Raw genomic sequence first — 12,153 nt, 5'->3', positions numbered from 1 at the left:
CACTTCACTTTCTGGGCCTTGGTCTGATATACTGTTGACTATTGATATCAGATGGCATTACAAGAAGGTACCTGTTTTGACAGAAGATCTTTGTTGATGTTCAGATTTGTGAAAATAAGACAAACTAAAATGTAACCTATATGTGAGTGACATATATATGTGAGTGACAGTGTCTTTTCTGAAAATTAGGATAACAGAAAAAAGGCTTTGTTGGGAATGGGCCTGAACAAGTCTTCTGCTTACACTGTATGTTTTGTACCAGCATTTGAGCCGTAAAAGGTTCTGCTTTGCTACTGACATAACTATTCTGTTGGGTTTTTTTCTTCCAGACCTGGATTTTATTTCCTGGAACAAAGTTACATTGTAGGGTGCCATTATTTTTAAGATTAAACAAGTCATAAAATGTAAATAAGCTGATAAAAGAGCATTTACCTTCTTTTCATAAAGTTGTTAGTGCTAGGATTTCTGGATCTTCCTTCCATCATAATGCACTTCTTCCTCTTGGGTGCCTTACAACGAAGACACTGTTATGGTTATTGCATTATAGTGTGTTGCACAAGGAAGGATTGATACTTTAGAACAGAAGGAAGCATAATTTCTTTCTTTAGCCTTGGTCACAAAGATGAGTACTAACACAATTCTGGGTGTCTTTTTGGCACAATAATTTCAGACTTGGTGTCTGCAGCCTTTTAATTCCCATTTGGATAATCAAATTCCAAATTCATCAGCTTTCCAGCACTTCTCACTGAAAATTTAATTTATGCTTGCATATATATGTGAGTGCACGTGTTCAGCCCTTGTATACAGCACAACATGCATGCAGTGTACCTGCGGAGTAAACACCACACTTTATTTAGCTTGCTCTGATTTGAACAAGATAGATTCTCCAGCCAGATTGCCACATCCCTCTTTCTCCTCACAAAACATCTTCACACTCGCAGAAGAAATTATGTATGGAGAAGAAGTGAGCAGTTTTACCTCCAGGATATTTTTTTATACTGGTAGACTTCCAGTTAAAATCCGCAGTGTAAGAATTGATTTTCTTGCTATTGCTCTTATGGTTTGGCATAGTTGTACTTTTTAATATAATTGCTGCAAAAGCTAAAGAATGAAAATCAGATTTTTTTTTCTTTTTTTTTTTTTGTGTTTGGTTTAAATAGAAATCTTGTGAAAGATTTCCCTTTATAAGTATCTGTACAGCTACGGTCACTGCTTACCACATCATCCCTGTAACAGAATCGTGGTTGGATAATGAACGTGTTAACTTGCTTACTTTTCTGTGGCAAGATCCTTACTTGAAGGAGATTGGGTGGATGTTTTGTGGAGTCATCTAGCAGTTGTTTCTAGAACTTAGGCACCAAGGTGCCTGCTGCATCAAAGACTGCTTTGCGGCACAGTTCTAAGTACAAAGAACATGGTAAGGTACAGCATTTGTTTGTTTGTTTGTTTTGCAACCATGAAAACCATTTTACTTAAAAGGCCCAGCTAATTGCGTGCTTTGAGTCTTTTCTTGTTCCTGTGACAATCTTGGAGGACTAATGTCTGAAAACTGAAATAGGGGCAATCTCAGACCATAAAGCAGATCATAAAACTGCAGTTAGTGCTGCGCAGAAGCAGCCTACTTCAAGGTCTTGGTTTTGAATGAATTTCACACCTTGCCTTAGAAATAAAGAAGCCTTGGGTACTTGAAGAGGTGACTGCAGGAAGCATCACTTTCATTTCACATTTCTGATTATCTGCGATGGGATAATCTCATCTGAGATATGTGATCCCGAACACATGTATTCAGGTCAGCAAACTGTACATGGGAAATGCTTGATGAAGTTGTCATTGTGCATGGTGAGAATTTAAACCAAAGCAGCAAAAAACCAAATTGATTCTCTTGGAAGCGATGCTTCGTAGTACCAGATGGTATTCTGCCATTATTTCTGTTGTTAACTTTGTTCTGCTAGAATCTGCAGTTCATAGGCTATTGGAACACTCTGGGTGTCTCATTAAGAGTTGTTTGAAAAGTCAAAGGCTTAACAGTGATCTCTTCCAAAAAACAGTGCCCCTTTTTGTTATGTACTTTTGAGTTCATGATTTCTTCGTAGTGCTCCAAAGGTATTTTTTGACTCAACTGCTTTTAATCTTTCTCTTTCATAGGAGATGATCCAGCAGAATGATATTGGATATGTACTAAACGCCAGTAATACCTGTCCAAAGCCTGATTTCATTCCAGAATCCCATTTTTTGAGAGTGCCTGTGAATGACAGCTTTTGTGAGAAGATTTTGCCTTGGTTGGATAAATCAGTTGATTTTATAGGTGAGAAGAAACTTTATATTGGCTCTCTAAAACACTTTCTGGATTACTCTGTGTGTCTGCCTCCTATTTTGGCTGGAGAAGACCTGGATTCTTTCTGGGTGGTATGAAAATACCCTAAGGATCTGCATATACGATCACCATCACTTCATAAGCACAGACCCAAAGTAACAGGGAGATTCTGCCACTGCGTGTTCCAGCACTTACCGAACAAAGACACGTTTTGAGAGCACAGCTCTGCTTTCTGGCAACCTGGTAGATGCCTGATATATGCCTGCAGAGAGTGAATTAGAAAATTAGACATACAGATCCTGTCTTTGGCTTTGAGCAGTAAGCTAACAGATGAACTGGCCAAATCGTTTCTAATCTTACATGCAAGTAAAAAGCAAGCATTTGTGATGGAACAGTCAGCTTTCCCAGAAATCTAGATGGGGTTGTTTATGTGCACATTAAAGTAAATGTAGCCTGCTGTAACTGCAGTGCATTTCCTGTGTGTAGTCATGTGTTTTTTCTATACCGAATGCAGCGACTGCGAAAATAAATGATTGTTGTTCAAAGCTTCCATGAGATCTGTAATTGGCAGCTAATTCTGGAAGTTCTGAACAATTTCAAAATAACATTGCTTTCCTTGCAAAGTGTTCATCATGATATAATGCTGCTGATTTCTTTGGTATGCAGAAAAAGCAAAAGCATCAAATGGCCGTGTGTTAGTGCACTGTTTAGCTGGAATATCTCGCTCTGCCACAATCGCTATTGCATACATCATGAAGAGAATGGATATGTCCTTAGATGAAGCTTACAGGTAAGGAGAAAGTTTCCCTTCATGTTAATTCTTGTGTCTGGCAGCCTGTTTTTGAAGTGGTAAAAGGTTGTACGACCAAGTGCAGAAGCAGACATGTTAATTTATGCTGCAGCTCATCGGCCTGTAGGCATTCCTGCTTTAAATGTAGGCTTCCTCCATAAACAAATAAGTGGCTGTGTGCAGACATTGTGCCCCAAACGTTCATTCAAAGTGCTGATGTTGGCCTTTGCTCTGAGTAGGCAAATAAATGAAATTTAAACTGCATGTGTGCCTATATAGACACAGATATATCATACAGAAGAGTGTCCTGCAAGCTGAAGAGAGAATGAAATGGATAAAGAATGAGAACTGAGGATATTTATAATTCTGTTTGTGACAAATGCTGGACTGGATTTATTTACTTCAGTTTGGTACTTGGTAACGCTCTCAAAGAAGTGCCTGCAAGTAAAATGTATAGGAATTAAACAAAAAACTTTGTTGCTATTAACCTCCAAAAAAACCTCTTGGAGAAAGTATTTTCAGGTATCAGCACTGTGTGGGATTAGGGAATTCTTGGAGGAACCCTCCCCACACTTTTTTTCCACCTTCAAACCATAGTATTTCTGTACTTGTATTGTGAGCACTACATTCCACATGACTTGATTGCAGGTTTACCACGGCTCCTCTGTTTCAGTTGACAAACTTCTTTGTGTTCCTGCGTAGCACAGGAAACGCTGTCTTCCTTCTTGACAGACCTTGCAGGCTAATTGGCAGAGCTGACGCACCTCCATTACATGCGTCACGCAGAAGTAGTTGGAACAGTTGTGCTGGAGCACCTTGAGAGGAGCACCTCCCAAATCACTGCTGCGTTTGCTAGCACTATCTCTAAAAACAGAGCTGGGAACAGAAAGATGAACAGTTTTCATGGGACACTTTCTTTTAAGCTGCTGACGGCATGTAAGAGATGCTCTCTCTTCCATGTAAGGGGCCAGAACTGCACATGTCTCCCATAGCATTTAACAATCTGCAGAAAAAAGACTTCTGCCATGGCTTGCTGACTGCTTGGTTAGTTAGGTATGACGAAGTAGGTTTGGCTTGTTAACAAGCAGAGGTGAAACTTCACAGGGACACAGGGAGAGATAGTAGGGATGTACTGCTGGATGCAGATGGTTACTGTGCAAGGCGTGAGCTTGATTCACTAAGCAGCTGGTCTGATCCCAGGCTGAAGGTCTGGAGGTGAGAGCTGTACAGTACTAAACGCTTCTTAAAGGCACACCTCCGTGAACTTCCACTGAGCAAGAAGTGCTTCTTTGTTCTTTCCATGACACTTTCTCTTCATTAAATTCATGTGTTTCTTAGCCGGAAATGTGAATTGAGTGTGAAAGATTAACCATCCTTGGCCTTTTTTTTTTCTCTTTGCACTGTAAATGCTGAACAAGTACTGTGAAACTTTGACTTTATTTTAATGTATTTCCTTTGATATGATTTAGTGAGAAAGGTCTGCAGCACATCTCACTCACTGGTTTGGGATCTTTCGCTGGCACAGCTTAAAAGAAAAATACTTCTTCTAGTTTAATGAAAGGTATTAGATAAAATGCTTGTCTGGAACTTCTGAAAAAATAAAAGGTGATGCTAAATGGTACTTGAAAGGAAAGATCTGAGGAAATATCCTATTTTCATCTTTTGTTTAATTTGTACAGTGCACCACGCAAGGGAAACAAACGTCGACAGCTAAAAATTCTGCACATTTTTCAATTAGAAAAGGCGTGCATTTTGAAACGAGAAGTTTTGCAAAGCCTCATAACTTGGCACAGGGGATCAAGGAGACTTTCTAGATGCCTAGTTAAAAAAGCTAGTTTTAAAGTTAAAACCATCTCACGTTTTGGGGTGGGAGGAGGAAGACGTTGAGGGAATGGGGTTGCACTTCATAGCGGAAGTTTCCACCATCACTGCGCAATCTGCTCTTGCAGGTCACAATATCAGCTTGACTATTCGCTGCCATTCAGATGATGGGCAGAAAGTAACAGTGCCTGCTGTGTTCAAAAAGCTTGGTGTCCTTGAAGTTGTTGCAACATCAAAAAAAAAAAAAAAAAAAACAACTTTTTTTTTGTTTTCTGTTGTGTGCTTGCTTGCATTTATGCTCAGGTAGACGTATACATGTGGGTACACATTAGAATGTGTCCCCTGAGAGATTTTCTGCCTTTAATAATATTTAATTTCCTCGTTATGCATGTGTTTGCAGTAGGTCTAGCTCTTCAAGCTCTCTTCCCCTGTTAATTCCCTTCTCATCTGCTACCTTCACCGTTCAGGAATGGGAAGGGAAAAAAAAAGAGGAGGGATTTGGACAGCCTTCTCTTTTACAGCCAGTAAGAATACAAGCTTTTCTAGCTGCACTGCAAATCAGGCAAAGCCTGCCGTCATATTTCACTCTGAATTGCACAATGTGACTTCAATACTAAAGTTTTTCATTCATTTGAAGTCCTGATTCAGGAACACGTTTTGAAGTTACATGTTGCAGGTTGTTCATATTCAAAGTGCATGATTGCACATATATGAGTGTTAGGCTGTTTCCTTCAGGACTGGAGAATAACTGTAATGCGGATTCGGTGACACTGTTACTCTTTTACTGTTGAACACAGGCAGAATGATTTTGTAATGCTGCATTTGCTCACTTTCCTTTTTGATGATCATATCAGTGGTCAGTACCGGTATATGGCAGAAATGACTGGCATTTGCTGTACAAAATTCATCAGAGCAATCTCTTGACAAAGGTAAAACGGGATAGGAACTAACAGCATGAAAGAGAGAGGAGAAAGGGATTCCAGCCACCTGGATAGTGGGGACAGGTGCTCTGCTGTCTGCTTTGGTGCTGCTCACAGCACTTGAGGAGCTCTTAAATTCAGTCAGAGACCAAAGGTAGCGATGGCACAGTAAAATAAACCATTTCCTCAAACCTTGCTGTAGACACCATAAAGAGGTAAGCTGAAAGCTTTCTTTCCTGCCTCTTCAGCTGCCTTTAGGTAATAAAAAGAGTTGAGAGAATCTATCATTATCTTGCATAAAAGCTGTCCTCTTTTCCATCCATAAGTTACCCGTGCTTGTTGGAACCTTGGGCCAAGCATCCTGACAAGTATTAGGCTGCTAACCTTAGGATGATTGCTCTGAATGTTATTTCAAGTCTGAGCAGCAAATTCTTAAAATAATTCGTTTTTCCCTTTCCAGATTTGTGAAAGAAAAAAGGCCGACCATTTCTCCCAACTTCAACTTTCTGGGCCAGCTTTTGGACTTTGAGAAAAAAATCAAGAACCAGAGTGGTCAGCCTGGACACATCAGTAAGCTGAAACTTCTGCACTTGGAGAAAAGCAGTGAGCACGTGCTAGTGCCAGAGGGGGGGCAGAGCAGCCTCGCCACGAGTCAGCTCTGCATCACTGCTACCTCAGAGATCGTGGAATCGAAGCCCGCGGACCCCGGGAGTGTGCCATGCACGCACTTGCCCTCGCTGGAGGACAGCCCACTGGTACAGGGCATAAATGGGCTGCACGTCTCCCTAGATAAGGTGGAGGACAGTAACCGGCTGAAGCGATCCTTTTCGTTGGATATCAAATCTGTGTCCTACTCTGCCGCTAGCAGCTGTGTGACTGCATCGGTGCAGGGCTTCACCTCTTCCGAAGACACCCTGGAGTATTACAAACATGCGACAGCTTTAGAGGGAAGCAGCAAGCTGTGTCAGTTCTCCCCCGTGCAGGAGGTCTCGGAGCAGACCCCAGAAGCCAGCCCTGATAAAGAGGAAGCAAACCCTCCGAAGAAGCCCCAGAATGCCTGGCAGCTGGATAGCCAGAGCAAGCGGCAGCACATGGGGAGATCCAGCGGCGGTGCGGTCACTCAGCGGGCGCTCCTGTACCCACTGCACCGGAGTGGGAGCGTGGAAGACAACTACCGAACGAACTTCTTGTTTGGGCTCTCCACCAGCCAGCAGCACTTGGCGAAATCTGCGGCAGGGCTGGGCCTCAAAGGCTGGCACTCGGACATCTTGGCTCCTCAGACATCGGCCCCATCCCTCACCAACAGCTGGTACTTTGCAGCCGAGTCCTCACATTTCTACTCAGCCTCTGCCATCTATGGGAACAGTGCTGCCTACTCTGCCTACAGCTGCAGCCAGCTGCCCACGGGCTGCGAGCAATCCTGTGCTGTGCGCAGGAGGACGAAGCAGGGCAACCGAGGAGACTCCAGGCGGAGCTGGCACGAGGAGAGCTCTTTTGAAAAGCAGTTTAAGCGCAGAAGCTGCCAGATGGAGTTTGGGGAAAGCTTCATATCGGACAACAGATCCAGAGAAGAACTGGGGAAGGTGGGCAGTCAGTCGAGCTTTTCAGGCAGCATGGAAATCATTGAAGTGTCCTGAGGAGCGGTGGACTGATGTGACTGTAGCGAAGGCGCTCCCCCTCCAGGTCCCTGCAAGTCTGAAAAGGACAAACCCTGTGCAGAAGGGGGAGGGAGGAGACACGGAGCTTTGGTGGGAGCACGGTGACTAGATTGATAGAGCAAGGCAACACGTGACCATCCGCACGAGGAGACTGAGCCTACCATCGGGGTTTTCTCCTCCCATCCTGGAGAAGGGCAGAACATTTCAAAGATATTTCCCTGACACAGGAAGCAATTACGTGCAATGGATTGCACACCCTCTCAGTGTTTTCAGAAAGGAAACCCTCTTGGTATCAGACCATTTCTCTGGTTCCACCGAAATGTGCTCCTACCCCCCATCAAAGCTAGTTTTATTCTCCCCTCCTCAAGCCCCAAGTCCTCACCAGTGCACCTTAGCTCTGACGCTGAGCCAACCTCTGGAAGGAGACCTGAGGAGAAAGGAGACTGGGAGCGATTCCAAAGGCACTAGGGACTGGTTACAGCAAGGCTGGTCTGAAAAGACAATTCAGACAAATGTAAATACTGGTGTAACTATTGTTCTAATGGATAGGCTTTAAGTGATTTTCTAGAGAGCTGCTTCAGAGAAGAAACCAGTACCTCAAAAATATAACACATAAACTAGGGCTTTATGGCTGCCGGATGCCGGTAGTCAGTTAGTAAGCAATGTGAACAAGTAACAACTAGCCACATCATTGGATTTGTTTTAAAGCTGTCTACGCACAAGTGTTTCAGTTGGCCTAGCAGTAATTCTAAAGACAAACGATCTGTATTTGTGGCCATTTCCCCCATTCTTTTGAAACATAAAATAAGCAGTGTTTGCATTTCTGCTCTTAAGCTGGCTTCTGGGAGAGGGACAGCTTGGCTTCTAAGCTGTAATGGAGCGGTTACCACTTAGGATTCCATGCAAGAGAAGTGGCACAATGCCACAAAGCCCTCTTCTTGCCCACTGACAATTCAATAGATGGCTCCAAAAAGAAAAAAAGGAGTTGTATGCTCCGCCGGGCTGGGTTTTTGTTCTGAACTGAGCTGTACCTTACGGGCCTGTTTTTCATACCCAGCTCCAATCTACACGTGGGATGAGAGTGATTCATGCTTTTGGTTATTTTCCTCCCCCACCATCCTGACCCAGACCGAGGACTCTGAGGCAGATGCCCGTTTCAGGTTTGCTGACTTCATTTGAGAAAGAGAGGGCCGTTCAGCTGTCCAGGGAAAACAGAAGGGGGAACTCCAAAGTCCCATCTCGTAATGTGGCGTGAAAGAAACAAGAGTGTGAGAAGAGACAGCTTTAACGGGAAGCCTGCTCACCTCCCGCACGTGCAGATCCAAAGGAACTTCAGTTTTGGCTGCCGTCCTCTGTCCCAGCTTAGGGTCCCGGTTTCCCGGCGTGCTGCTGCGGGATTTGGCTGCAATTGCTTCTAGCTGCGCTGCCACGGGCCGGCGTTCCGCTTTCTGATCCCCACCAACCGAGAACGTGCCAGCGCGAGGAGGTGTTGTTTCCCCACTGCCAGCGAGGTGTTTCATGGGAGATGAGGCACGGCCTCCTTGCGTTGTTTCTGACGGGGAACCAGCTGCTTCCCGTGCAGCGGTCCGTTCTTGCCGTGTGGCAGCTGCTGCTGTGCGTGCGCAGCTGGTGGTGGGCGAGGAGTGGGAGTCTTCCCCCCGGTGCTGGGACGGGAGCCGCGCACGTGTCAGCTCGGGCTTCCCCGAGGCCCCGCGGGACGCAGATACAGGGGGGAGAGGTATTGTTTTGTCCAATTTCAGTGCAGGCGGCTGAAAACCGTAAATCAGACGTAACAAAAACTTAGCCCCGGCCAACAGCTTTTAAAAAAAAAAAAAAATTATTGTCTGCGGCAAACTGAAGCCCTAATTCAAGTCAGCAGCTTGGGTTGTTGTTATTCTTTTTACTGTAAGTTTAGCTAGTTTGTGACTCAAATCTCAGGTTTTACTATACTGAAAAGCAGAGAAAATCTCGTCTTTGTTTCGTGGCTAGGATGTGACAGTTTCCTACGGCGGACTGTATAAAATAGCACTGAAAGCGACAGCATTGATGAACTTGATCCTGAATCGCGCGGAAGACACGCGGAGAGGCAGCGAGAGGAGGGGCTGAACCCAGGGGCTGTTGGTGAGGGGTGCGAAGTGCCGGAAGGAGGGCAGTGCAAGCCGGGCAGCCGACGCCGTGCTGTGTAGCAGGTCGGGCTGGGGCTGCTGGTTAAACATGCTGCCACTTGGCTGCGTTTACATATCAAGTGAAAGCAATTCCATTACCACTGTTTCCAGCATATATACACACCGCGCGTGTGTATATATACATGGAAACCGTTCAGTTGCGCTCCTCTCAGGCAGATCTCAGTAAAGACCCATGGCTTTCTTTGGTTTAAATCAGTTAATGGGGGTAAGCACAAATAAGGAACAGAATTTTCCCGGTTTTTGTGTTCTCACGTGAGCGCCCCCACACTCACGTGTGCGTGGAGTCCCCATCTCTCTACACGTGCACATAGGTATGCTTGAGTTTTGTTGGGTGACTCCTTCTGGGGGACTGAGATTTGGATGTTGGGCTCCTCGGGATTTCCAGCGTGCTGCAGTCACTGCAGGCATCAAAGCTGTAGGCTCAGAGTGTAGGGGGACAGGGTGCCTGTAGAGGAAGCCTTAAATCCGTACCCTGTGCAGGGTGCTGCCCTGTCTCGCTTCTACAGTAGCGTCCTGTACCTGAACGATGCTGGGAATGGTTTCTAGAAGGGTGGAAAGCAAAACAGAGGGTGCAAGGGGGGAATGTGTACATGTTCAATATGAATATAATGTTCTTTGGTGTATGGAAGGTGTTTAAATGGTTCAGAGAGATGTGAGTTTCTCATCTTGTGTCGTGAGCATTACCCGTATGTTATGATGAAATAAAATCAGAAATGGTACCTGTTTATATAGAACGGCTGTGGAAGGAGCCTGTGTGCGTCTGGCTGCGGAGCACGAGCTACCTGCCTGCAGCAGGAGTGCTGGCAGCAGCCAGGGCTGGCGGGGTGCGGCCCTGCTGTGCGCATCCTCTGCAGCTGTGCCTGTTCATGGGCGGCACAGAACAGGGGACTGGGGCTGCTCCTCGCAAACCAATGATTTCACAGTTTAAGCCTCCCACCTGTTCCTGCTTACCCCTTCTGCTCCCTTGAAGATCAGTAATGGCACTTTGGTTTCTCTTGCCGTTCTAAATGCTGGAGAATACAACTGCGTGGTCTCACACAACAGCAGTTGTCATTACAGCGTTCACAAAACAGCAGCACTGATGGCTTTCCGCTTGTCCAGTTCACCTGAGATGCACCACGTTTCTTCTTGTCTCCCACACTTCTTCCTTGAACTACACTCACACTTGTGATGGATTTTGCCAGTCCTGCAACATTCGTTCAGAATAATTCATTCAGAATAGCTTTCAAGCACTGAGGGAGGGGTATGCCCCTCACTGCTCCTTCAGAGAACAGCTTACACAGAAGTAGCGTATATTAGCATGGAGTCCTGCAGCAGAGTGCAGATGCCAAGGCTGTATCCTTACAATGGCATCAGCTTGCTGCCCTACAAAATAGCCCTCCCCTCTCACCCCTGCCAGCAGACAGCTCTTCACAGAGACAGTCTTAAGATCAACTGCAGTGAGAACTGAAGAGGCAACAGATATTTGCTGTTCAGCAAGATTTATTTGTTGTTCCACTGACTGGTGAAGGGATCCTGAGGTCACTGCGTTCTTGATTTAACCATCACAGTTAAATTCCTGGAGTGGACTGAAAACAAGTCCACTCCAGGGCAGCCTTTCTGTGATGGGGCAATGGAGGTTATAACAAAGAGCAGAAATGCAGTATCGGTGTGAGATGCTGTTCTTACTAAGTGCAAGTTCATCTGCTGGCTGCCCCTTACACTTGGACTCACACCACAAGCTTTAAATCATTCCTACCAAAAAGTGGTGGTATGTCAAGAGCCCAGAACAGCAGGCCTGGCCATCCTCATGAGTTCTAATAAGGCTGTTATTGGCCCTTCTGAGATCCGAAATTTCTGACATCCAGCAAAACTCATCTAAATACACATTTTAGTAAGACAGCCATACGTGGCTGGAACATGAGATCACTTAAAAAGCATCTCTGTGCATTTGTATCACCCAAGGGTGCAGGAGTGGAAAGACCATCGCCTCATTGCTTTCTTAGCAGCAGGAGAATTCTGCTGCAGGTACTTTAGCCAATTCTCTGCTAAATCTGCTTTTCTGAATTCCTTAGAATGGCTTTCCCTGCAGGAAGCAGCCCCTACTACACCAGGGATGTTCTTATGGCATCACCCCACACCCCCTGCCCTGGGGGAGACTGTGTAGACCTATCTCAGGGCCAGGGGCAGTGTCTCAGTGACTCCCTGGCCCAGCACAGGGGTGGGCAGCCAGCCCAACTGCAGCCCCACCACTGGCACAGCACAGCATTATTGTACACATCATTTACTTGGATACCTGCACCAATCCCAGCTCGGACAGCATCCAAAGAAACCAGCTGCTTCATTCTTGGACACACATCTCCTTATCATCACCAGGCCATCTCTGGGGCACAAGCAGAGCAGGAAAGCTGAGGTACAACCGAGCACAGTCCCCAGCCATCCCAGCAAGCAGTGTAAGTGAAGAACAAGCAAGGCACTTGGAGAA

The 12,153-nt window shown here is 45.5% G+C and overlaps 2 protein-coding genes across 14 annotated transcripts in view; one reads left to right on the top strand and one right to left on the bottom strand.

Annotated features, from left to right (window-relative positions):
- Positions 1-10,423, top strand: part of DUSP16 (dual specificity phosphatase 16) — a 71,707-nt gene extending 61,284 nt beyond the window's left edge. For all 13 annotated transcript variants that reach the window (XM_015290877.4, XM_428887.8, XM_040647427.2 and 10 more), the window contains 3 exons: positions 2,146-2,305; positions 2,981-3,104; positions 6,306-10,423. In XM_015290877.4, the coding sequence (XP_015146363.2) occupies positions 2,146-2,305; positions 2,981-3,104; positions 6,306-7,482 (1,461 nt within the window). In that variant the 3' untranslated portion in view covers positions 7,483-10,423. The remainder of the gene's footprint in view (positions 1-2,145; positions 2,306-2,980; positions 3,105-6,305) is intronic.
- On the bottom strand, positions 7,886-12,013 carry LOC124417392. The gene is made up of 4 exons (XM_046903955.1): positions 11,965-12,013; positions 10,161-10,231; positions 8,808-9,272; positions 7,886-7,994 (listed from the first exon to the last, which is right to left on the bottom strand). The coding sequence occupies exons 1-4, from the start codon at positions 12,011-12,013 to the stop codon at positions 7,968-7,970; spliced, it is 612 nt and encodes a 203-aa protein (XP_046759911.1). The 3' UTR covers positions 7,886-7,967.
- Positions 12,014-12,153: the final 140 nt, after the last annotated feature.

Source organism: Gallus gallus, chromosome 1, assembly GCF_016699485.2.
Source record: "Gallus gallus isolate bGalGal1 chromosome 1, bGalGal1.mat.broiler.GRCg7b, whole genome shotgun sequence".
Lineage (NCBI taxonomy): Eukaryota > Metazoa > Chordata > Aves > Galliformes > Phasianidae > Gallus > Gallus gallus.
Note: the sequence above shows the minus strand (reverse complement) of the source record. Positions and strands in the feature narration are given on the sequence as shown.